The sequence below is a fragment of the Anser brachyrhynchus genome, assembly GCF_964034855.1.
Source record: "Anser brachyrhynchus genome assembly, chromosome: 2".
NCBI classification, from domain to species: domain Eukaryota; kingdom Metazoa; phylum Chordata; class Aves; order Anseriformes; family Anatidae; genus Anser; species Anser brachyrhynchus.
The window spans coordinates 148,878,687-148,905,970 of record NC_137695.1 but is presented as its reverse complement, the minus strand read 5'-3'; the positions used below and the strand labels follow the sequence as shown (position 1 = coordinate 148,905,970).

The following is a 27,284-nucleotide window of genomic DNA, read 5'->3' as shown; positions in this document are numbered from 1 at the left end:
ACTTGAAATCTGACAAAAAATATCAACAGCATCCTAGGAGGTATGGGAAATGGCTGGATTTGAGCAGCACAAAAGAAACAACAACCGTCTGCACTCCTTATGAAATCCTGCAAGATACATAACCAAGAGTAAGGCTTCAATCTTCTCCAGTTCTCCTTGGAAACAACTGCACTGTTGGAAGTTTTATAAACCATGAATTCATGGCATAAAATCTAGGAAAAGAAGGAAATCACATACAAAATCACAGCTGTCCCATATTTCCTCTGAGATAAAAATTCCCAGGAGAGGGACTTCTGCAACAATGCAGACTCATACAATAGATATTTCCACAGAGAGAAGGAAAATCTTCCTCTGCCAAGTTTGAGCGGTTAGTATTTGGAAGCTTCCACACGCTATGCAATAAATAACCTTCAGAAAGAGAGACCCTTAAGGCTGGAGCCAAAGGAATTCCTCATTTTGAAAAAAAAAAAACAAAAAACCACATTTGGAAAGCACCTTCAATGACAGGACCAGGAAGACTGATCTTTAGATCTTTAGTCGACAACTGTGACTGAATTGCACTGAGATGGTAAAGTCCTTCCCCTTTACTTACGTCCAAATAAGTTCCCAGCTGGAGTCCATCAAATTGGAAAGTGGATACAGTTCAGAAGAAGGTGAGGAGTTAAGGGGCTTATAATTTCGTTTCCTGAAATTGTTAGAGACTTTTTCTTTTCAAAGAACTCATTATCTGCCTTTTGTTAGACAACAAAGATTAAAACAAAAATGCACAAGAGAAAAATAATAGGAGAAGAGGAAAGTGGAAAGAAATCTTCTCAATGTAATCCATATCTGCTGGTTTTCTTTATTTCCAGGCTTCCACAATGGTGCTGGGAAAAGTTTTGAGCTTGCTCATTCTGCCAGTGTGATTACTTGCATATCTTTGAAAACGGGTTTGCAAAAATACTTTGAAGAAACATTTCTAGAAATAGGAATAAACAAATGTTTCCTTCATGATATTGCACATTTCTGCACACAAAAAATACTGTTCCTCTGTGATGTGTAGAATAAACAGTGTCTGTCTCTTTGGAAGATAATTATCTGCCACTTTGATAATGTCTATCTGGGTGCTTGTATCCATGTTTTTGCGTATAAAAAATGCATGACACTGAAAAATACCGTGTTCTGCTTGTCATGATAAGCAAGAGAATAGGAGTCCTTGTTGTGCTGTTGAAGTATGAAGGTGAAACCACAAAGAACACAGACCCAATGGAGACACTAAACACTGAAAGCACAAGCTGTCTGGAAGCTCTTACAACAGACTCAGACCACCATCATCTACATTGATGCATGTGTAGTCTTGTAAAGGGGTGCGTGTGTCTGTGTGTGCAAACAGGTAAAGGAGTGTGTAACCAACACAATTAAGGACTCTCTGTTGGATACCAGGGATTTTATCTGGTTGACTAAACACAGGCATTTAGTATAACCTTCTAGTTGCCAGATGTGACAGAGGGCCCCATGGAGACTCCATGTCCATCTGGACCATCATGTAGAGGTCAGATACCAAACTCTGTCCATATGAAACAATATTTTTGTTTGTCTGAATCCTTCAGAATGTGACTGTAAAAAAGACCCAGGACTCGTCTTAGCAACACTGGAGTCAACATGCTAAAATCAATTATACTTTAGAAATTAGAGGTGCAGATTTGTCTTTCATCGTACTCTACATTTGATAGAACAAATATATCAACTTGAATGTAAATGTCACTTCTGTCAACATCCCTATCGAGGACTGCGTGGAAAGCTGAAGTTTTGTCTGCAGTTGATTATTTTCTTCAAGACAGTCCCACCACCCAACAAGAGAAAAGGAAAGTGAATGATACTAGAAGAACTTCCTTGGGAAGCAAGTTTTTTAACCACTTGCTAGCAATAAAATACCAATGTAAGGGAAGACGGGAGTTTAGATCAGGATGTTTCCAAGTAAGTATTCAATGCAAGACCTGCATATTGCTGGTAAATGACCATATTATATAAATAAATGAACATTGAGGGAGGTTAGAGACTTTTTGATTTGGAAATGATTGCGACACGAAAACCTACTAGGCTGAGGGAAGTACTCATGCTGCTACTGATTATAAGGGGCCAATGCATCAGTTGGACCTGGCATCTGCCAATTTTGAACCAGCAAAGTCATCTGTTGAGAATTCCTCCTGCCAGAGGCATGTGAGTTTGAAAAGCTCTTTCAGTGGTCTATCCACTTGCCAATGATTACTTTACAAATATTAATTAAGGCTTTGTGATCCAAGATTTACTCTACAGTGGCATCAGTGTTAGTTGTTCAAAATAAATGAGGAGTCATTACAGGGATGGTCAAGCTAAGGAGTTAAGGCCTCAGTGAAGTGTTAGGTGAGCTAAGGCTGCAGTGATAGCTATATAGCTTATTGTGTTCTTCGCTTTTCTGTCAGTAAGTGCAGACACTTCTGCTCACATAGCTACTGCAGTTGGAACACAAGTTGCAAAAGCAAGTAAAGCTTTAACGGTGCATCAGAGTCTGAAGAATTGTTCAGGACAAGTGAATTATAATTCAATTTTTATGATTTTGTCACCCTCAATTTTTTCAGAGCTTCAGATGCCCCTGGTTCTGTCATTGCCAAACCTGCAGTGTTCATGGAGTCCAGACTTCTGCTGACACATTTTGTAAGCTTTGATTGGTAATGGCAGTGAAGAGAACCTACATGAGAGCATTCATCACTCAACCCAACTGAATCTCTCTTTGTTGTCTCTAATGCAAAACATGAACATGGAATTGGGGGATGAGGAAAGGATACTGAGTGTGGTCTGCTAGTACTGTTCATATCTTTAAAAGTCATTACAGCTGTTATGGGGAACCCTGGAAGAAGTACAGCATGTCATCAGAGAGAAGGAGTCACAGTAAGTGCTGCATGCCAAACAAGCTGATATTTCCTCCCCAGCTGCTCAAGCCACCTGGGTGTTTCCATTCAGAATAGCAAGATTTACTGGCAGGCTGTGGTCACATCACCCAAGAAGAAATTCTATAAATTTTCAGCTCTGAAAAAATCCCCTGTGTAAGCTTTAGGTAGTATCGCTCTGCAGACAGAATATAAAAGGGAATTCCAGCAACCTCTTGAGCATTACTGGAATCATCTGCCCCTGCCATTTAAGCCTAGGAATGGTGGAGGTGCCTTGACTCAAACAGATTAGTCGTGGTCATTAACTTAACCCTGGTTCCTCCCAAGTGGGTGACTTACTTTCAAAACTCACAAATGTTAACTTTGACGGACTTCTAAGATATTTTTTTTTCTTTATCAAGATGTCTTTAAGTGTTACCCTCTTTTAAAGTCAATGTTATTACAGAGCTAATTTCAACTGTAAAGGGGCCCTGGTCCTGAGGGTTTCAAGGAACTGACTCCCTGCTCTCTGGCTTTCTGTGTGGAAACTGGAAAAGGCAATGACTCTGTCTACCAGAACTGTAGAGTTTAGTTTATGGTAAGCTGGATGTCAAGGAGTAACACTTGTTTTCAGCCATTAGTAACAAAGAAGTGCTTAAAATTAAGATTCAAAGACTGTACTCTAGGTTTTGTAGATTATGAGCTGTGCAAAGATCAAGGCCAATTATTTCAGCAACCAAACAGGGGTTGAGGAGCCTGGATTTTGCCATGTACTTCTGAAAAATCCTGACCTGTGTTAAGTATAACTGGAAGGAATCCAGTTTTATGTGACACAACTCCTTGCACACGGGAATAGTGTTTTCCACATGCAAGTAACAAATATATACAGACTCATGTTTACATGTACTTAAATGCGTAGCTACTTGATCAGTTTATTTATTTATTTTTTAAATTTATTTGGCCAGAACATCACCAAATCTCATTCTGGCATGTAGCTACCCAAGTATTGTGTAAGAGAACAGATGCATTTTTTTTCTCTCCACTTGGCACCAGTCATCTCTCAACTGAATGTCCAATTTCCAGGCCCAGACAAGATATGGACAAATTGCTGTTATGCCAGAGAAGGCGAACAAGAATGATAGGCTGGAAAAACATGACCTTTGAAGGAACATTTAAAAGATAGTGTTTGTTTAGTCTAGAGAAGCGGAGACTACTGAGTTGATGATAATGGTCTCTGATACGTATAAAGTTATTATGAAGAGACTAGTGATAAATTGTCCTGTGAGCACCTGGGGTTCAGACAAGAAGTAACTGACCTTTCAGCAAAGAAGATTCAGGTGAAATTTTAGGAAAATATTTTTATAAGCACAGTTAAGCATTGCAACATGCTACCAGGTTTGCCAGTGAAGTCTCCTTCGCTTGCAGATTTCATGACAAACATCTGTTGGACATGGCCTTGGCAAATAGGAAACTTGGCATTCAAACAAGAGGATTGTCTAAATGGCTTGTGAAGTCCCATTCCGGTTTACTTTCCTGTGCCTGTAAATTTTCTTTGTGCATGTCTCTTGTTTGCACACTAACAAGTATGATGGTTTTAAAGAAGGTGTGCCTTTGGATAGCTTTAATCTTGACTTGTTCAGCCCCTGCCACGTTTCTTCATCTGGTATCCAAGCCAGGTGCAAGACAACATGTCAGGAGCTTCCTAGTATCTCAGCAAGCCCTAGAGCATCTCTTCAAGGCCCTTGAGCCACCAGATTACTTAAGGCTAGGTGCCCAGTCTTTTCAAGCAGTTTAAAGTGTTTATTTTTTTATTTTTTTTAAAAAAATGTTCTTTACTTTCCTGTGTTGCCTATCACCTACCATAACAGAACAAAGGTGATCTGGAATGCAATTCCTACAAAGAAGCAATGCAGCTACCACAGGTCTTGCTGTACTGAAATAAAGCCAGATGTTTTCCTTTCTTCTTGTAAGAGGGTATGATTTGGGGTAGGTAGGGCCTGAGGGGACTTGAATATGTGATACTGAAGATTTGTGTTTTTTGTTTTCTTCATTAGATTTTAATTGCTCTGTGACTTGCCCATCACAGTGTACTAATGCAAACCATTGTTTCCCTCTTTATAGACTGCTGGACAATGGAAATAATGGGGGAAGACCAGTATTTATGTTCCTTTGACACTGTAAATGATTCTAATTTTCTCAGCTTATTGTTTTGTGAGGGTTATTTTATAACTCTCTCCTCCTCCAAGTTCCTTTTTCCCTCATTTTTCCATAGACCTTTCAGGTCCTGCTGGGCCCCAGGAGCTGGTGTTGGATGTGTGTGTTTACAAGGATGCCACTTGCTCCACTTGGACCTTTAACTGTCATTGTTGTTTGTTTTGTTTTGTTCTGTTTTGCTTTTATTTTCGCCTTTGCAACCATCTCTTACATATTGCTTCCGTTATTACTCTTGTTGTAGAACCAGGTCTCCCCTTTTGTTCTCTTGGAGGTTGACTAGCCAGCAAAAATGTATATATGTTGATGCATTGTATTTCCTTTGATGACAGCATCTCCTCTCAGTCCTCTCCCTGTCTCTGTCTTTCTCTGTTCTGTTCAAGTTCACATCCCATAAATCTGTGGTTAACCTGAGTGACAATTGCATTTTACCTTTTCTGTTGCTATACAAGACTGGGCTCAGTCCTGACAACCTGTATGTTGTCCTCACTCTCCTACTTTCTCCTAACTTTTGTTATATGCTCTCTCTCATCACTCTTTAAAACCTCACTGTCACTTACTTGGGAGAGTGCATAGCAACACAAACCAATATTCTTTATTTTGTGTGGTGTTTTTTTGTTTTATTTTTTGCAGTCAGATTTTCTTAGCATGGTTTCTGCTTTAAGATTGTTTTATTGTTTGTCATGTTTTGTGCTCAAATTCCCATTTGGCACTAAGGAGCTTAATTTTGCTGTGTTGTTCTCTGGTTTCTTACTGTTACAAAATGATGTTGCAAAACTTGCTCTCAGTTTTCTAACCACAGCTGATACCTGCATGCTGCCAGTAGACTGTCCTTCCAAGTTGGAACTGTAATTCACTGTAGCAATATAGTGCTTTGTCATACAGACGGGTTATGCCAATTCTGATCTTTTCTCACAATATCAGATTTCAGAAAGATGTCAAATCTTTGCTTTTGCTGTAAAGCCTCTTTGCAAATGCATGCAATATGTATGCAGTGTTTGCTTTCAGCTGAATGTTCAGGACAAGGTTGTAGGCACACCCCACTGGTATAGTTCAACCATTCCTCCATCACCAGCTTTGACACAGGTATTTGTCTTGTAAAGTCAGATCTTAAACTTGTTGGGATTATGGCTAAGTGAACTTGAAACAAGTCCCACCTTGCACACACATCCTTGCCCTTCATTTGGTGGGGTAAAATATGCTGTCCTGGGGTAGGTTTTCTTGCAATATGGCCAGGCTCAGACTTTAAATTGTTAATTTTTAATTGTTACTTTCCAGGACAGCCTTGTCCTGCAAAGAGCCTTACTGGTTGTCCAAGAGCATCTACCAGCATCAGCTCTCTCAGGGGCAGAAATGTCTCTTCCCCTCCTGGCTGGAGAGTCTCCATAAAATGTGTTTGCTTGCACATGCTTGTGGGTGACTTTTATATAGTACATCAGAACAATTTGTGCCATTCATCCAAAAGGGAACAGAGGGAATCCTTACATTCCAGATATCACAACCAACATCCTTATCCCACTGTCTTTCTATTCATATTTCCTTTCTGTGGTGGAACTACACTAGCGAATGCTGTGGACTGACTTTAAATAGCCTGCACTCCTACGTTACCACATCCTACATTCCTCTGAAGCATCACGTGTTCACTCAAACTGTTTTGTAAAGCTGTGGTGTTGTGAAAAATGTCTTCCTTTTGGTCAGCTTTACTCTTCCAAACTTCTGTTCTTTTGTCTATGACTTTCACCATATTTCTTCACTTTTCTTTAACAGCCTCAGGGAGACTCTCTGAACTCTCAGTAGGTATTGCAACCTGCATTGCTCATCTGGAGCCTGTGCATGGCTCTTGAGTGACTGAGGTCATATTTTTGTCCCTTGGTGTATTTTGGTTTACCTGCCCTTGCAGGTTGGAAGTGTTTTTCTAGGGATAGACCTGCTTGCCTCCCCAGTCTCTTCAGTGAAATGGATTAGGTGTCCTCTCTCCTAAAAGCTAGGGTTTTATTAGTCATTTTTACAACCTTTTACTAGGTATGAGCACAGTACGTATTTCTTTCCTTTTAAAAACACAAAATGAATCTCTAGTTTCATTCTGCTCTGGCTCAGGACTTAAGCTACAATGATGAACTTTACCTGCTGAAGTGCTACAGTCACAATGGACTTTGTTCCCACACACGCAGATATCTTCTCCAAACTCCTCCTTCCTCCCACACCTACTCCTTTCCCTAATTTCTATGGAGGGGGCTAGCCTGTTTTGCTCATCTTCTGCCAATGACTTCTCTAGTGGATGTCAATGAATATTTTCCTAAGGAAGGTTGTGTATGTAGTCTATGGAAATGAATATGTAGTCTATGGAAAATAAGATCTTTAATCACCTATTGTATCAGGAAAATAGGAGTCTCCTGTGGGAAGTGATGAGGCGTAGTTGCATGGAGGTCTGAATTGTCACTTCATTCCAGCATGATAATGATCAAATTATCTCCAGCAAGTTCATCTTTCCTCCTGAATTCAGTATATCCTTCCACCCACTATCTTGTCTCTCACAAGATTGCTTTGCACTAATTCCTTTTTTTTTTCTGTTGATTTCCTTTTCAAATATCAGTCATGAGAACAAAACTAATTTATTTATTTTTTTTAAGAAGGAAGAGTTCCCAACAAACGTTCAAGGGGATCACTTGGGCCTGAGGCTGTCTCATCATTTTTGCAACTCAAGCATAGAAAACTACTGTGACTTCAGATATTATTTGAATTTGTGCTCAAGCCTGAGCATGTATTTAAGTGCTTCCCCATAAAATCACATTTATTTATATATTTATTTATGAGGCAGGTGTTTGCTGACTGCATGGAAGAGTCACAGATTCAAGAATGATATTTAGGGACATCTACATACAGTTCTGCAGGAAATTCCATGCTGCAGGTCCCAGAGCCCAAGCAAGGAACTGTTGTAGCCAGAAAGACTCCATAGAAGCGCCGGGTGTTTCCCACAAAATGCTTATTGCAGGACCAGGGCCTACATAAACAACAGAAGAAAATTTTCTGCATTTTTGTCTCATAGCAGTGTGTTCCCAGCAATAGTTTCAGAGAGTGAACAGATCCAAAGTATGAAGCAAAGTATGCACTTGATGCTTCTTTGCTGATTGGAGACATGGGAATGGATGTTGATATTTTGGAAACTGTGAAGCATGCTTCCTAACCCAAACTGTTTCTTGATTCTCATGTGACTCAGAGACAAGAAAGCAGATCTTCTCTGCTTGTACACCAACGGTATTTAAATTGCTGAAACTGCACAGGATGGTTTAAATTAGCTCTGAACAATGGCATCTATTCAGGCCTTTGGTGAATCTACTAAATCCTTTTTGGCTGCTTATAAGAAGCCTATACTTGTAAAAGAATTAATTTTCCTGGCATTTCTATAATGATAATAACTGAAAATACCTTATAAGAGCATATTTTACTATGGAATTGATTTGTTTGTTCCAATTGCTAATTTTCCATTAAATATTTTTAATGAAATTGCAAATATGTTTGGATAATTGAATACAATTTCAGAATCACCATCTACTAAAACAGAGGATATGCTACTGTGGAACAAGTTTGCCATTATGCTGGGCAAAATATGAATTCCTAGCCGGGCTTTTTGCAGTTCCGTTGCTCTGCAGTCTGCAGGGGGAAGTCATTGTCTATTCTAACTTAGTGGTATAAAAGATGAGAAGCAGGGAGTCTTCCTTGAACTGTTGATACGTTTCCTTCCTCAGCTTTTCTTCCAGCTGAGGTGTAAAAAAGAAGCTGGTGATGTGTACTATGTGGTAGAGAAAAAAAGATGCCGTTTTCAGTGTGTGTGTGTATGTGTAGTCATGCTGATAAAATCACTGCCAAAGTCTTACTGGAATCAACTGACTGGACTGAAAGGCAGCTGGCTACGTGGTCATTTAGTGCATGAAATCTTAAAAACCAATGATGTTGGTACACAGAAGGATAAAGGGTACTTACACACAGAGGATAACTCCACAAGCAAACGACAAGGTAGCTTGCATGTGCATTTATTTGAGTCATTTGGACTGATATGAAAATGGAATGGGTTCCAAAAGAATCTTTCCCTGTTCATTTTGTCCTCTTCCAAAGAGGTGCATGGTTGTGCAGTTGCTGTCCTTTGCCCCAAAGCTGACTATTTCTGTTAAAAAGCAAGGAAGGAAGGAAGGAAGGAAGGGAGAGGAAGGGAGGGAGGGAAGGAGGGAGGGAGGGAGGGAGAAAAAGAAAAAAAGAAAATTAACGTCTTCCTTTTGACAAAATCTTTCATTAGAGAAACATATTCTGTTTGTTGTGAGTGCAGGAACACGAAGTGAGAGCCTAAATCTCACACAGAGGTTTCAGTGTGAAAAATGGAGTTGCAGAGGATTTGGGAGAACCAACCAAAAGACAAAGGTACTTGATGTCACTTCCTATGTCTCTAATATGTATTTTAATCCTGTGGAATGCTCATTACTCTTTCTCAGGCTCTCAGCATGGCCCCCAAACCATTACACACCCACTAAGGAGCTCTCAGAAGCCCCTGGGGAGGTCCCAACTTCTCTTACTCTTCCTTCTCTTGCTGGTCCTGCTCCAAGAAGACGATCTCTCAAACTGAATGTTTCATCACTCCAACTTCTGCCACAGTAGGAGGCTGCTAGTATCTGGCACTGCCAAAATCCACAGCCCCTTTGAGGAGATTCTAGAGTGCTTCACAGCAGGCAGAAAGCAGCCAGCCCTGCTGCCGAGGTTACAGCATCAGATGATCATGCTCAGCAGCTGGCTGCAGCTGATGCTCGCTACCGCTGCTGCCTTACTCTGCCAGCAAAGCCTCCTGCTGGAGACATGGCTCATATTAGCAAAAGTTCTTTGATGTCCTTTAGAAGCTCCATAAATACATGTGCTATGCTGCTATAGTGGCACCATGTTGGGGAGAGGAGGAGACAGGCTGTATTTACATGGGAGTTTTGCCTGGTGTGGATGTATTGGGCTGAAATGGTAAAGCTCTTTGCACTGCCAAGTGACTGACTTAAGCCGGTAAAAACATAGTGTCAGTGTCAGAGAGGAGAACTTAGGGGCACAGGAGCTTTGATTTCAGGATGGGAAACAAATATACAAACATATATGCATACATATATACATGTATATATATTTTATAATACACACATATAAACATTTTACACAATTTATATGTGTGTGTGTGTTCTAAGCAATATCTAAATCAAAGTCTGTCTTTTCTGTGACTTTCTTGGCATTATCCAAAAATATCAACTTCATCATGAAAATGAAGAAATGGAGTATAACAGTATAAGGCTGCATGAACACATACAATTTCATGTCAGATATGACAAGTCCTGGGGAGGCAGTTAAGCACTCTGGTCATGCTCAACAGGACATGCAAAAACACAAGACAAAAATATGCAAAAGCAGATGTTGTGTCTAGTCATTGTCCTCGATAGAAAAGATATATAACGAGGACAGATCTCTTAAAATTGCTTTTTCTTTTTTTCTTTTCTTTTTTTCTTTTCCTTAATCAGAGCTAGCCAAATGGATTGATACCAAAGAAAAGGAAAAAAAAAATCTCAAGTTTTTTGGGAAATCTATTTCTAAGTGTTACAGTGGAGTCTGGCTCAGAGTGTTTGGGACTGTCCTTTATTTAGGCTGACTTTATACACAGCGTGTCCTTCTGGGACTCTGAATGGCTTTGAGAAATATGTGTTTTCTAATGACCCCTTTATGATCTAGAAGAACATGCCAACTCACATTTTAATATGATTGGCTCATAACTCAGCCCGGGAATGGAGGGGATTTTTGCCTGTCTTTGAGAGAACTGGGTGAGATTTTAAGTACTGCTGCATGGATAAGCTACTGTAAATTAGTTTCTGTTTGTTACTTGTCTGGGCTGTGAACTTTAATAGTTGTGTGGAGTGGCAATGTAACTTGGTGAGATTATCAGCTGTCTTCATCTTCCCACCACTTCCCATGTGCTCTTTGACACTGACTGACATCCCAAAACAAGGAGCAGAATGGCCAGACAAGAAAGTTGCGTATTGAAACAATGAATTTCCTGAAATAAACAGAGCACTTTTGCATCAGCAGGCCTGTTCTTGTCCCTGGAACAATGCTGGGCATTTGCATTGGCTGAAAGAGGTTAGTGTTTTGCAAAGTCTTCTGGAAGTCTGTGTGTCACTATGGGCACCAGCAGATAAAGCCAAAGTGATAAGGACTGAGGTCATAGAGAAGAAAAAAGTAAGGAAAGTGAGATCTGAACCAGGTATTTAGACTTCTATGATAGTTAATTAAAATGATGTAATTACTCCTGTGTTAATTTCCCTTCTCCTCACATTTACCTCAAAACAACTCTTTGTTATCCAGTGCTTTTATTCATTTTCCTATACCAACAGAGTAGCTGCAATAACATCCTGAAGCTACTCGAAGTGTCCACAGAGTGGAGACGAACATCGTCAGTCTTCAAAACAAAAGTCAAAGGCATGTCAGGAAAAAAAAAGGGAGAGAAGCTTGTTGGGTTTCCTTCCAAAGCCAGTCCCCAAATAAAAACTGTTTTGTGCAACACAGAGTGACAAAAGCAAGATTTTTAGTTTTGTTTTATGGGTAAGTCACATTGTTTCTTACTGATTTCTAAGTGACACTCTTGAGCTACTTGAGCAAGAAATAATTAATTTGATTTCATTTTCTTTATTTGTCAAATAACATTTTTTTTCCTCTATTGTCTTTACTGTTTACAGCTATTGACTATTTGAACATGAACATGTGCACAAATATATATGTATATTTTCTTTAGCGGTTGGTCACACATGTCCCTGACTTATGGTCCTTGAGCTGAGTCCATTGATGGCAGGAGCATCCTGTCCATGCACCACTCCCCTGACCTAAGCACACAAGCACAGACATTCACACCCTGACATAAACTTCTGCTCTTCTGAACAGTCACATGAACCAAGGCATTCTTCATAGAGACCTGTTAGATATTTCCCCTAAAGCTTAGGAGGAATTGTTTGTAGGTTTGTTTTCTGGACATTTGTAGATTTCCTGTTTTCAGGACATGAGCAAAACCATCACCTGACAGATTTGATATTTGGGTTCTAGGCTGTCATTTCTAATGGCCAATAGGCTTCTGCATTTGACATCACACCCACCCCTGAAATGTCCCTACTGTGTCCCGTTCTCCACTGTCCTAATGCAAGGAAGATGGCAGCATCAGGCAACTCCCCTCAGCCCTGAATATACCCATGGTGAAAGAAGAACCTGTTGTCACTGTAGGAGAGAGAGAGAGACCATATAATCTATTGCTATTTTGGTACTTCCAATCTCTATCTATTTGTGTAAAGTATTAAGTACAAACTGCCATTTGCCTAAATAGTTCAGCATGTACAGAATATAAAGAGAGTTTAAACGGTGCAATTTTTTTCCTTTTTTTTTTTTTCTTTTAATGCAACAGCTGGATGTGATAGTCTTAGAAAGTGCAACAGTGTCAGTAAATCATTTGCTGTTTTCAAGAAACAATTGGCCTTAATTACCTGCTCCAAAGAAATTAAGTTAATGTGGTGCAACAAGGAAATGCCATGCCCCATTAGCAAAAGATGTTTTCAGTTAAACCAATGTTGTGGTGGCACATTCATGTGGTGCTTACGTGTGTTTCTTTGGAAGAAAAAAAATTGGTTAAGAATGAAAGATCTTAATTATGAAAGCCTTGCTGGAAAAATTAATTTTACTCTGGTCTAAACTGTTATTTGGGGCAAGATTAGTGCAAGTACTTATGGCTCAGAGATGGTGTTCAAGGAGCCACATGGAAATCAGATAGGTAGTGAGCAAATTTAAGCCCCAGTTTGGTATTTCTTCATTATTAAACAGACCAAAGGTTTTAGGCAAATGTTTAGCTTCAGCTACACATGCAAACTCATTGAAGTGATTGCAGCAGAAAACATAAAACTAAACATAAGCTCTATGGCAGGCTGGATAAGTATTGCTCAGAGAGTACTTAAATACTTTGTCATAACCTTGTGAGCAAGATTACACAATATACAAATCATAACTGATAATTAATATATATGTATTATATAGCATGGACACGATCTCTTTATACTTTTATTTATATAAAGAGAAATCTAAAAGTGAAAAGTTCACGTTTCTTTCACAAAGGAAAAGCCAATGAATGATGTAAATGAATCATGTTTCATCATCCTTAATCTTTGTCTCTGTACTACAGGAAGCTAATAAAAAAAAAAGTAATGGCCAACATCAAGCCACAGAATTGGACTGGATGATATGATTTATTACTTGGATCTCTTTTCTTCTTATTTAGTTATACAACATATATAGCTGCAGAATCAATAGCTTCCAAACATATTGTAACAGTCTAAAAATAAAATCTAAAAAAAAGGGGGTCTGGAGAACCCTTTGTTCAGCCTCATCTCTTTCTCTGGGAAGGTGATGGAACAAATTATGCTAGAAAGCATTTAAAAACAAGAAGGCCAGGAAAGATTTAGATTATTCAGCATGGATTTGCTAATGGGAAATTAAGCCTGACCAATCTTTTAGCCTTCTGTAACGATATTTTTTTTTTTTCTCAGTGGATAAGGAGAGAACAGTGGATGTTGTTTAAGTTAACTTTACCTTGACTTTTAACACTATCTCCTACAACATCCTCAGAGACAAACTAATGAAGTACAGGATGGTACACTGAGGTGGCTGAAAAGTGGCCAATTTCCAGTATCTAGGGGTTGTGATCAGTGACACAAAGTTCAGCTGGAGGCCAGTCACGAGTGGTGTACACCAGGAGTCAATATTGGGGCCAATAGTCTTTAATTTCTTCGTTGGGAAGGTTGGATGTGGTGCTTAGGGACATGGTTTAGAGGGTGATATTGGTGGTTGGGGAACAGTTGGATCAGATGATCTTGGAGGTCTTTTCCAACTTTAATGTTTCTATGAGTCTATGACTGGGATGATGTGACAAAGCACACCTTCAGCAGGTTTGCAGATGATACAAAATGGGAAGGAGTGGCTGGATATGCCATTCAGAGGGACTTCAGTGGGCTGGAGAAATGGGTTGACAGAATCTTTATGGGGTTCAACAAGGGGAAATGCCAAGTCCTACCTGGTGCAAGGAATAGCACCAGGCACCAGGACTGGAAATGGCAGACCAGCTGGAAAGCTGCTACACAGAAAAGGTTCTGGGGATTCTAATGGACAAAGATGAGCCAGCAATGTGCCCTTGTGGCAAAGCTGGTTAACAGTCTCCATGTCTGCATTAGGCAGAATGTTGCCAGCAGATCGAGAGAGGTGATTTTTCTCCTATGCTCAGCCCTTCTGAGACACATCTGGGTGCTATGTCCATCTCCAGGCTCCACAGTACAAAAGATACATTGATGTACTGGAACAAATCCAGTGCAGTGCCACAAAGATGATTTGGGCTTTGGAGCATCCTTTTTATCATGAAAGCCTGAGAGAGATGAGTCTGTTCTCTGCCTAGAGAAATAAAGGCTCAAGGGGATCTTATCCTTGTGGGTAAATACCTGATGGGTGGAAGCAGTAAAGGAGATGGAGCCAGACTCTTCTCAGTGGTGCACAGTGACAGGACAAGAGGCAATGGGAATGAACTGGAACATTGGAATTTCCATTTAAAAAACAATAAAAATGTTTTTGCCTGCAAGGGTGATCAAACACTGGAACAAGTTGTCCAAAGAGGCTGTAGTCTCCTTCTTTGGGAGATATTCAAAACCTGACTGGATGCAACCTTGAGTAACATGTTCTAGTTGACCCTGCTTTGAGCAGGGTGTTGGACTAGGTGATGTCCAGTGGTGCCCTCCAACATCAGCTGTTCTGTGATTCTTTACTATGGGAAACATAGCTAAGAAGCTTAACTTAGAAAATATATAATATGAAATGCAGCATGCTCCATTGTTGAGGAACAGTGAGGAAATGAAACTCCACTGTTCATGTGATCACTGAGAAAACTCCCCTTCAGGGTATGTATCAAACAGATTCCCTTGCACTGTTATCACAGTATTGTGTAGGAGAGATCCTTATCTTTCTTACAGGATGGGCACTACAGTATTTTTTGCAGTTCATACCATTTGAACCTGGGCACATGGAGGACAGTTCACGTACAGCTTCTGTATTTGCCCTGAATCTTACTTTCTTTTCTTGAATGAGATATATAAAAAGCAGACACGTTCCCTCCTCTTCCAGCCTGGTCTTTAAGAAAGAAGGAAAGTATAAATACACTTTCCTGAGTCTACAGTCTATACAGAGAAACTGGTGTTGTAATATTAAAACCACAGAGTTTACCGTCCCTATAAGGACCTGTTCTGTTCAACTGACGTGTCACACCAGGGTAATGTTTACTGTTTATTTTACTGCTTGCCTAATGCATAAGTTCAAGTATAAACCAAAGAAGGTAATAGGTTAAAATCTCTTTTCCAATGAAAGCAATGAGACCTTTCATATTCATTTCAAAAGAGCTAAGATTTTACTCTGTGTACATGGCTTAACAGTCTGCAGGATCTGTAAAAGGATGCTGTCTAACACAGTAGTGATATCAACAGGATTCCAAGGGTTAGAGCAGATACAGAGAGTCCAATTTTATGCTAAATGCATTTTAGTTGTTATAATGCAAGTGACAGAGCTCTTTCATAACCTCAATAATTTTTTTTCCCCTTTGTTTATTTTGTGAATGTTTATAGATGTGGGCAGAAAAAAATATATTTTTGAGCTATAACAAAACTGTTTCAGTTAGCAAAAAAGCAAAAACTTACACTTCTGAAAAGAGCACTGTAATGTCACATTTATTTATTCCCTGGCAAAAGCATGGTTCCATCTCTTGCTTTTTACTGCTTTTTTTTTTTTTTTAATCCATTCTGTGAAATAAAGTTGTCTACTTTCTGTACTTGCTGAAAATACACCCATTAATTTCAAACCAAACTGAATTTATTCAGCTTACTTCTGACAAAACAAATCTGCCAGAATCAAAAACCATGGTGAAAAGAATGCTTTATTTATTGCTAAGATATTGTATAACTTCAGGCAAAACAGGGTTTGTGGGACTGCAGTCAGATCTGGGGGGGACTCTTCTGTGTCAATACACTTTCTTCTCTTTGAGTTTTCCTGAAAATAGATCTCTGTGAAGTGAAACACTTCACATTTCTTTCTTCTAAAAAGGTTTCTTGCCACAGTTTCCAGCTTAACCATGACTCTGGCTGCTTTGTAGCTGCCTTAAGAGCCTCAGAGGTGTCTTTTTTTTTTTTTTTGGCTACCAGCTCTTCCCTACAGGTCGCTCAGGTTTTCTTCCTCCAGACCTGTTTTTTAGGCTACCTCCTTTGACCAACTGCAATTTCTGCAGAAGATTTAAATTCAGGTTAGCAGCTGCAGTTCTCTTCTCTAAGATTAAGCGGGGGCTAACCACTTCTGAGCTGTATGGAAGGAGCCTGAGTATCCTCTGCTGGGCAGCTAAGCTTTGAGAGACTTGTGACGTGATTGTCCTTTCCATTGTGTATTTACAGCAATTTGGTGTGCTGACAAGTGAGGAAGGTGTCACTTACACTGCTCAGGGGCCAAAGGGATGTTCATGAGCCACCTCATAAAGATTCGCAGCAGGTTTGCAACCTATGGACAGGAGCCTCTGAGGTGTCCATGGTTCTATGGCATCCTTCATAATCATCATCTCACACCAAAAATGAGAATAAATAAATTACCAAATGCTCACTGAGGATGGAATTGCCACATCTGCAATGACATTAGGCACTATAGCTTTTTGGACAGGGCCCATCTTTGATACATTTGAACTACAATTATCACATTAAGTCCTTGAGCCTTAGTTATTAATGCAATGCCAATCAATTAGTAATGATTAAAAGTCTTCTTGGGATCTAAGTAGTCCATGGACTAGTTCTCAGCAGAATTTCACTTTGTATGTTATTTTTGTATTGTTAATCTTTCAGTAGCCTCTTTTTTAATGTGTTCTTGCTCAAGTTTTCCACTGTACCCAGCCCATACCCAGCCCATAGATAACAGCTGCATCTACGTGGACCTGCCTTTCTTTATGTCATTGTGCTTTGTATTCACAGAGGATCAAACACAACATAGATGCAGCCAAAGTACACTTATTGTGCTGCGTTCAGATGATCTGAGCAGCAGATTATTGCTGCCTGAATCAGAGCAATTCATTAATAATTTCTGAGACCAGCAAGAACTCAGGTAGCTCAGAAATGGTCTGACTGCATGAAAAAATACAGATCCCTTTGCTTTGGGAAAATATTGGGTGTATTGAATGGCAGGCAAAAAAAAACAAACCTTGCGCATAAATGAGTTAAGAGTTTCCATGATCTTTGTTCCATGCTCTCAGGCCCTCGGTGCAGGTTTTGCCTTTGCAGGACAGTGTTATCTCATGTCACCACTTGGTTCCGGTCAGAGCTGGCCCCTGGTGACACAGCAGCTGCCTGACAGGTCAGCAGCAATCCCCCGTCCCCGTATCACCTAGCACTCTCTCTAGCCTTGTTTGTGCCAGCTTAGCGATACCAGCTACATGTTTCCATTCATTACTGCCCCTGCTTACTTTGGTGACAGTGCTGAGCACTTTGATTTCTACTGTGCATGCTCTTGAGGGGACAGATTTTTTTTTCCTTGTCCATGTTTTTCTGCATTTTGACAAAGGACTTACAAAATGTAGTATCCCAGAGAAGAAATACTGGGCATGTAAAGCTCTAATGCATCTTGGCAATGTGCACGTCTTTTTGTATAGCTAAAATTGGTAGAAGTGTTAACAGGGAGAAAGGACTTCATCGTGTCAGTTCTGTTGTTTAGTTTTTGCTTCTTCCACTCTTAGCCAGGGTTTCTTTTGGGACCTTTTGAAGGGCAGTGTTTCAGAGACAGAGGTTGAAAAGCCACAGTTCCCATTAGCAGTTCTGCTCTGACTTTGCTTAAGCAGTTAAGACAACACTTATGATATCCAACACTTAACATTACTGGCACCCTCAGGTTGTGGTTCAGGGCTTTTTTAGACCCCATTGATCAAATGGATTCTTGGCTGGATTTAGGGCCAGAGATAGGTTCCCTTTTGGGCTGGGAAGCTCAAAGGTCCTCAAGCTGGCGACTGTTTAATATGGGACTTGCCTTCCCTGTTCATTACATTCCCCATTGTTAGGACGGCTACAGCAGTTTGTCTGCATGTAAGCACTGTGGTGGGAATCAACCGATTATAAAGGGCTTGCATATGTCTGTGAAGGCCTTGAGAGGTAGCAGACAGTGCACGTTAGCAAGGAGTTATTTGTGTGCCAAAATCCAGGATTGCTACATTGATATTAGGAAATTGGGGTTTCTGCTGTTTTCTGGTGACCTCTGGGATTTGCCTGAGGACTGGAAGCATGAGGAAGCCAGCTGCAACCCTTGCCAGCCTGCAGCTGCTGCAATCCCAATCCATTTTTTTGCAGTTTTAGGGTGCTGGATCTGTGTGAGTTGCCTGTAGCCCTTTTGCAACAGGACTATTCCAACACATGCAACTAAATGTGCGAGGTATATATCTTTGGTCATTCCCTGGCTCTCATTTCGGCTTCTGAAAAAAGGTGCCATCAATGCCGTTAGAGCATCTGTAGACTCTAGGGATGTCCTTCAGACTGAGGAAACCCTCTGCAGTCCAGCAGCTAGTCTGCTTCTGTTTTGTATGTGTGTGAAGGTCACCAGGCTTCATTTGAAAACATTTGTGTTAAGCTACACTTGCAGTTCAACCGTAAGATCCAGTCAGGATGGGCAGGAATTTCCCAAAGAGAGAACTACTGTTTGGAGATCTCTGAGGGAATCATGTGATTTGAAAACTTTAAATTTCATCTCCTTTGTATCAGCATTATCTTTCCCAGAAAATGTTTGGTTTTGTAAGATTAACAAGATCAGATAACATGCATTAATTATTCAGTACTCTTCAAATTTTATTCATGTTAGATGCAGTGGGATCTTGCTATCTGAAGCATGGATATGTGAATATTTCAGATACAGAAAATCTGGCAAATGTAGATTTTGTGGATTGCTTACTTGAAGTTCTTTAGTTTGCTGGGACATGTTTTGATTTCATAATGCATAGCTGACATACCTCTTTATTTATAAATACACAAATTTGTATATATCGGTAGCTGTCTGGCATGTTGAACAGCTGTTTAATGATGGGGTTTTAAAGACATGAGTAAACAGAATTTTTAAATGTGTTTGTTTTTCCTTCCACAGTTACCTAATGACAGTGTTGGTATTGGTTTAGCTGGTTCTGAGCATACAGTTGTTGTAAGGTAATACCAGCAAAATACTCCTGTGAGCAGATGGCAAGGGAATGGCCCCACATGGCCACAGGAGCAATAAGTGGGTGAAAACCCTCTTTTAAAAGTACCAGGGTTTTCAGGTTGTCTGTGGGGTGTGTGAACAAGGACTTACATAAACTGCTTGTAAACTGTAAGTTCAGACATCAGACTGGACTCAGATCTAAGAGTTTCAAGTCTGTTGATTCAGCCTTTGAATTTGTTTTGCTTCATTGCTGCTGGGAAGCAGATGTAGAGAGCATGTTTACACTATCAGATAACTTATCTGCCTAGTTTACACCTGGTCCCCTGCCTAGATATTAGTCCACTCTCAAGCTTCCTTTTCTAGTGAACCAGACTTCTCCAAAACAAAATATAGATGTGGTTCTACGGGGAGTTACTCTCAGAGCCCATTTTTAATGGACACCGGAGGTCACACCCTAGCTCCCTTTGCACTGTGCAAAGCTCCAGCTTTCTCCAGCAGGCCTTATACCTCTCTCTGCTCCTCTGAACACCCTCGCCTTATGGTCTCACACTATTTTAGGCACTTTGAGGTGACTCCTTCTGCTGCTCCATCACGACTTGGTGTCCAAAGAGATCTGCAGTCTGATGCTGTGCAATGTAGATGTAGCCAGTATTGGCTTGAGATGTAGGGCTTACTATCTAGGATGGTATTTGTGTACAAGTGTAGACACAGCCACTGCTAACCGCCCCCAAAAGTGTGTCATCAGGAGCACAAGGTGGTGTTTCAATCTTGCTAGTCACATCACAGCAATGTTGTCCTACACATCACCCAATTTAGCAGAAAGGGTGGGCTCCACAGGATCTCCTGAGTGGTGAACAATATGGGATCAACTGGACTAAATACTATCAGTGTACTTTCAAAGACCTGGGGTTCTAGGCAAAACTGGTGTGGATTTTATGTATCTCTGGGTTTGTAATCATCCTGTTGGACCACTTGTATTTACTCAGAATGTGCAGATGTGAGACATGATGTCAGACAGATGCTCATAAGTCCTTTCCCTGATAAGTTCCTTCTGTTTGTAAAGCAGCAATGACAAGATACCTCAAATAAACTCAAGGACCCTTTGAGTTGGAAAAGGGGCAGCCAGTGGCAACAAACCACAGTGGCCTTTTCCAGACAAACTCTTGTGTTATTAGTGCTATTTTTGAACAACTATAGTATTTGCTGTAGCTCTTGATTAGAAAAATTCATTTAAAAAAAAAAAAAAAGAAAGAAACAAAGAAAAAAGAAAATAAGCAAAAGGAGATCTGTAAGTTGCAATTAAAACCTATCTCAGATTTTACTGGTGATCTTATGTATATATTTATACATATATGTATGGGTTGGTTGCAGAGAATGTTCAACTTCTAGAGGGGTGAATTTATTATTCCAATTTTCAGGGAATGGAAGAGAAATTCTCATCCATACTGCAGTACCTCAACCCACTGTATCAGCCGAGGGCATACAGATATCTCTCCAGAGACTACTTGAATAAAGTGTCAGTTCCAGAAGAACGTGGATGAAATCCACTCTGAGTTGGGTGATAATTCAAGAAAACATCAGTCTCACTGTGTTTATATTTGCTGCCTTCCTGTTAGGCTTTGAAACTTATATGTGAGGACTGACAGAAAATACAAATGAACCATGGTTTGAAAAACAAATGGAACAATTCTTTGAAAGTTTTGAAGGATACATTTTAACTTTGCAGTGTAGCTTCAACTGAGAACATAATGCTGTAGCTCTAATGTCATTATATGCACTGATGATTACTTAGGCTAAAAGAAACTGGCAGAACTGGGGAAGAAAGAAAATATGGGTTAAGCCTGTTCAAATGGAAATTCTTGCAGTTATTGTACTCGGTGCTTTAATGCATAAATAACAAACGGGAAAGTGAGAAGTTTTAAGGTGCTGCCTATATAAATAACTAGCAAGAATTTAGAAGGGGGAAAAGGTTGTTACTCATGGTCTGGAAAAAAATCAGACAGATGCAGTGTCTTGTGTTTGCCTCTCTTTCCTGTCTGGCTCTTTACAAGCTTTTTCTCACTGCTTTTTAAAGCACCCTCCGTTCTTACACTCTCTTGTCTATGCTGCTTTGCTCCCTCGTGCATTGCCTTGAATGTTGGCAGCAAAGTGAGACTCACTGGAATGATAATCTTGGTGCTGCCTGGATGAGCAGCCCAGGAGATCAGCCTCCTGGTCCCTTTCTGTTTTCCTGGCAACACATTCCTCCCTGCCATGTAATGGGGCGGAAGGGTGAGGAAGGGGACGGAGAACAACACATCACCACGAACAGTGGACCACCACTCAACTGAGAGCCAGGGTGGTCAGATGGACATATGTACTCCTGACTGTCACCTTGGTCCAAACCATCAGGTCTCTGAACCAGACTCAGTTTGGAAGCTGTTTAGAAACTATGCATAAGACACAGCTTGTGCTGTTAGAGCTTAATTAGGGGGATAAAATTTGGATGCTAAGCCAGGCATGCATTACCCTCAACTGCTGTTCATGCTGCCCGATGCACTCTGTTCTGTGTTGTGTGAATTTGGCATTTCCTTCATCCACGACATAGCAGAACTTGGTCTTCTGCTAATAGGTCTGTAGAAGAGTGGCTGTCTGATGTTTCAAAATCTTGCAATAAGTGAAGCTACCAGCCTGTTTTTCCCACCTGACTTTGTAAACATGCTTACTTATAGGCTTTACAGTAATGACTGATACTGGCTTTAGAAATGGCAGTCCTGAAATATTTTCTTTCCTCTACTTAGTTTTATAAGTTCAGTCTTCCTCTGAAACTTCTTCCCAAAAGGTTTTAAGAAGTTATTAAGATATCGTCATCTTTTCCCTCCAGTGGAAAGTGGTAGGCTCAGAGGGGATACTCTTAATTCATGACTGTTTTTGACTCGGCAGCTCCCTGGTCATATTATCTTAAACTTGCTAAATGGGTCTTCAGTTCACTTTCCCTTAAGATTGCACTGTTATTCCAGGGAAGTGCTGTGTATGCCTGGCCTATTTGTTCCCTTCCCTGTGCATCTGTTTGCAGACAGTGTTGGAGATAAAACTTTGATCTGAACCAGTGCAGCTGCTCCTATTCTCTAACACACCGGTGTATCCTAATATCTAATATCACAACCAGTTCTTTGTGAGAAGGTTCACATATCTATTCAAATATAAGAGGTTTGTCATTTATCTACCCATGGCATAGTGTAGGTAGTCAGGTATTGTTGCTATTAGTTCTTCATTGGTTACTTTATCCTACACACAAGCACAAAGTACAGACATACGCAGAGGACAAAATGATGTATCTGTGCATATACATGTATAAATAAAGATAAACATAGATATGTATACACCTCTACCTACAAGCATGTGCAATTAAACACATGAATGGTGACAGATACAGCAAGGAAGAGGGATAAACAAAAGCACCATAAAGCTGTCTTGGTTCAATTCTGCACTTCTAACATTTCCCTTGTTTCATGACTTGAGACTGATAGAACTTGGACTGTATCTTTTGGCAACATTATTCCTAGCAAAGGCCAGGCTGAAGAAATACAGTAAAAGATTATACTGGGTAACAGGAAACAATAATTCACACCAATGTGAAGTTAACGAAACTTCAGCCAGACTTGTTTCTACAAAATCTTTCTGTATCTTTTTTTTTTTTTTTTTTTTTTTTTTTATTCCCTGGCAATTAGATAGATTTAGCTAACAAGCCACAATGTCTTGTAAAATGTTTAGTGCTGTATTTCTGAAAGTATAAGTGGAGGCATAACTTTAATGAGGATATCCTGTAGGTAAAAAAAGGAATGAAGAGCTGTCCTGTGGATCTAACTGTGCCAAAGCAGTCAACATATAATGGAAATGTTGATATGATTTTACACAATGATTTTTTCAGAATATTTCCTTAGTCCTTTTCTCTAGGAGATCAGGTGAAAACTGCCCCCAGCATATTTAGAATAAGAAAAAGCTTGTATTATTAAAACTGCCAAATTAAGATTTATAAGAAAAGGTTGCAATTTAGTTTGCTCTACATTAATTCAGTCCTATTGGGTTGAAGTGGGCAATTCTTCTTATTATTATTTTTATTTTTAATTTTGGCATTTGTCATGTGTCAAAGAAAAAACTGCTTTGGGGAGGCCAAAAGTCTTGAGAAGTCACCCAATCTGATTAATACTATGTCTGAAGCAAAATCTGGAGAGAAAAAAAAAATCAACGTATTTCACTAAAGCATTTGGAAACGTCTTGTTGGGGAAGTAGGGGTTCAATGTAAGGCACCATTTCCTAAACAGGGTTACAGGAATAGTGGTTCTCTCTTCTCTTCTGGAGTCTAGTTTGTTGGAAAGCCGTAGCACAAAACATTGTTAGGACCCAAGAATGAGGGTCTGGCCTGAGGAAGCTAAAAGGTGAGATGGCTTCCTGGACAGCTGTCCCAAATGTCTATGGGTTCCAAGCAGCAAGACTGAAGCTTCTCTCCCAGCTAGAGAATAGAGTCTCCTTGTGAAAACAGACTTGAGTTTTGTAATTTGCTTGTGTTCAGCAGCTAAAATGCCCAGAAACAAATGATCAAACATCAGAATTTAGCAAAATATTTCAAATAACATAAACTTTCCCTCTCCCTCTCCCTCTCCCTCTCCCTCTCCCTCTCCCTCTCCCTCTCCCTCTCCCTCTCCCTTTCCCTTTCCCTTTTTCTTTCTTTCTTTCTTTCTTTCTTTCTTTCTTTCTTTCTTTCTTTCTTTCTTTCTTTCTTTCTTTCTTTCTTTCTTTCTTTCTTTCTTTCTTTCTTTCTTTCTTTCTTTCTTTCTTTCTTTCTTTTTTTCTTTCTTTCTCTCTTTCTCTCTTCTCTCTCTACTCTCTTTCTCTCTTTTCTCTCTTTCTCTCTTTCTCTCTCTCTCTTTCTTTCTCTCTTTCTTTCTCTCTCTTCTCTCTTTTCTCTCTTTCTTTCTTTCTTTCTTTCTTTCTTTCTTTCTTTCTTTCTTTCTTCTTTCTTTCTTTCTTTCTTTCTTTCTTTCTTCTTTCTTTCTTTCTTTCTTTCTTTCTTTTCTTTCTTTCTTTCTTTCTTTCTTTCTTTCTTTCTCTCTCTCTTCTCTTTCTCTCTTTCTCTTCTCTCTCTCTCTCTCTTTCTTTCCTCTTTCCCTCTTTCCCTCTCTTCCTTTCCTTTCCTTTCCTTTCCTTTCCTTTCCTTTCCTTTCCTTTCCTTTCCTTTCCTTTCCTTTCCTTTCCTTTCCTTTCCTTTCCTTTCCTTTCCTTTCCTTTCCTTTCCTTTCCTTTCCTTTCCTTTCCTTTCCTTTCCTTTCCTTTCCTTTCCTTTCCTTCCTTTCCTTTCCTTTCCTTTCCTTTCCTTTCCTTTCCTTTCCTTTCCTTTTCCTTTCCTTTCTTTCCTTTCCTTTCCTTTCCTTTCCTTTCCTTTCCTTTCCTTTCCTTTCCTTTCCTTTCCTTTCCTTTCCTTTCCTTTCCTTTCCTTTCCTTTCCTTTCCTTTCCTTTCCTTTCCTTTCCTTTCCTTTCCTTTCCTTTCCTTTCCTTTCCTTTCCTTTCCTTTCCTTTCCTTTCCTTTCCTTTCCTTTCCTTTCCTTTCCTTTCCTTTCCTTTCCTTTCCTTTTCCTTTCCTTTCCTTTCCTTTCCTTTCCTTTCCTTTCCTTTCCTTTCCTTTCCTTTCCTTTCCTTTCCTTTCCTTTCCTTTCCTTTCCTTTTCCTTCCTTTCCTTTCCTTTCCTTTCCTTTCCTTTCCTTTCCTTTCCTTTCCTTTCCTTTCCTTTCCTTTCTGTTTTTTTTTTTTTTTTCACACAAAACACCCTATTCTTTCTTGATCAATTTTGGGTTGTTCCAAGACCTTTTTATACTGAAGAGTGAATTGAAAAAGTACACATTTACATCTGCATTTTTGCAGATGTTTGTTTGTACAGAACAAAGGCTTTTGTATGTTTTTTTTTTTTTAAGAATCTTTCCAACAATGCCAGGAAAATGTGGTTGGATGGCGCAGTGTTGTATTTCTTGTGAATCTCCACAGAGTGAGGACAGCATATGGGGTAATGTGAGTTCTTCTGCTTAGGCAGACAGAACAGGGGATTTGGAGGGGGCTGTTCTTTTACGCTTGGCATAGGCATTTGCTTCCGTATGTACAAAGGCTAGTTTGTCTCTTCTGAATACAGCCAAGCTCCCTGGAGAGAATGTCAATATTGACAAATAGGGAAAGTGGGGAGATAAGGGTGGGGGCTACGTCCTCAGCCTGATCATAGTGAGGTAAGGATTTCAAGCGCGGCCTCTTGCAGTAGGTAGGGTTGCATAGCAACCTCATTTGGGTTCTCATGCAAACAGTAAGCAAAAGCAGCTCCCTTGTTTACTTGAGCATTAGCCTCGTTACCCTTCCTCTTCTCTTTTGAACCAGTAGCTCCCAAATCTCCTCCTACGTACAACCGGCAGAGCGTTGACGTCTTCAAGCACTTTGGCTGATACACCAAATGACTATCTCCTAATCCTTGGTTGCAAGTTTCAGTACACACACTGTCTCTTCATGAAACACAACCATGTTTGAGACAAATGCACTCTGAAAGCAGACCCTACCTCTTGGTGTAGTTCTGTGTGAAGGGAGACGGGGCCCCTTGTAGTGTCTGGATTTTACTTCCTAATTCCTCCTCTGTGGAGGGGAACAGAGGGGGAATGCTGTTAAGATATTCCCTTCTGCCAAAAATGAGCTGATAGAGTGGGTGTATGTTATCTTCTTGTAACCATGGGAACAGACAAAAAATTAGTGGGTTGGATACAACCAGACTGTTTTCAATTTCTACAAAGTCAAAGAGCTCCCTTTCATCCTGGCCTGGCATTGACAGCATTGGTTCAGCAACTGGCACTGGTCAAAGTTATGTTTACTGCAGAGAATATTTCTACTGTGATATTAGGTCGTGTAGTGCACCCAACTTCAGAAAAGCTTTTTTCTCTTGAATTTTGAGTTTCTTTTCTTTGCTTGTTACAAACCTCCCTCAGTAATGTATATCCCTTATTAAAGTCACAACTCGCCTATGACGTCATTGCAGCACACATCTGGATAGTGCATTATGAATACACTCCAGGAATGCTAGAGTGCAACTTATGGGAATAGTTTTGTAATTTTTATATTTTGCATTAATTTCATATTATTGAAAATACACAGTATGTAAAATATATTATAAACTTTTCATGAATTGTGCTAGTGCCTCCTAAATGAATGTATTCACTTGTAAGCATTCAGAACGCAAATTAGCATTAATGGTATGTACTTTAAAACTGACTGCATAAGTACTAACAACTGAAAGCTTACATCCAGATGACAAAATATGCTTTCCTGAGTCCCAGACTTTATGGTGTATGTACAACTCTCTTTCAGGGCTCTCTTCTTGTGATTACGGTATATAAAAACATAGGGATAAAACAGTAACAATCACAGCAGAGTTAAGGTCTGTGGTGGAAGGTTACAAATTCCATAAAATTGCTCCTAATGCCCTAGGCTGGCTGATGTGTCCAGGCAGACACAGGGTTCGAGGAACTTCACTTTTTCCCCGCAACAGTTTCAGAGCTGCAGCTGAGACTCAGCTGGATCATGGTCAAACTGAAGCAATTTTTGGTTGCTGTGATTCATGGAAACAAGCCCAGAGCTTCCTATGGGCTCCACCTCAGCCAAGAATCTCCAGAGGGCTGAAGGCTGTAAATTCATCCCGCTTGCTCTGATAGGTCCCTACACAACTTACAGCCATATCTCTTTCACTTTGATAATGTGTGGAAAAGATAGAGTGAGACTGTGTATATAAGACCCTATGATGGTGCCATCATCAATCATTTTTGACTCTGCAACTCATGAGTACAGTGAATAATGTCTAGAATTAGGTCTACGTGTTTATGGATGCCTAAGGTGAAGGAGAGAACACC

General features: G+C 40.0%; 1 protein-coding gene across 2 annotated transcripts in view; it reads right to left on the bottom strand.

Annotated features, from left to right (window-relative positions):
• LOC308189087 (uncharacterized protein) overlaps nucleotides 1–27,284 on the bottom strand; it is a 36,976-nt gene that overhangs the window by 5,690 nt on the left and 4,002 nt on the right. The window contains exons 1-3 of one of the 2 annotated variants that reach the window (XM_080578772.1): nucleotides 9,662–9,801; nucleotides 9,078–9,258; nucleotides 7,978–8,097 (exon numbers count right to left, since the gene is read on the bottom strand). In XM_080578772.1, the coding sequence (XP_080434898.1) occupies nucleotides 7,978–8,097; nucleotides 9,078–9,192 (235 nt within the window). In that variant the 5' untranslated portion in view covers nucleotides 9,193–9,258; nucleotides 9,662–9,801. Of the gene's footprint in view, nucleotides 1–7,977; nucleotides 8,098–9,077; nucleotides 9,259–9,661; nucleotides 9,802–27,284 lie in introns of those variants that run through there. The other variant, XR_013946003.1, reaches the window with a different exon arrangement.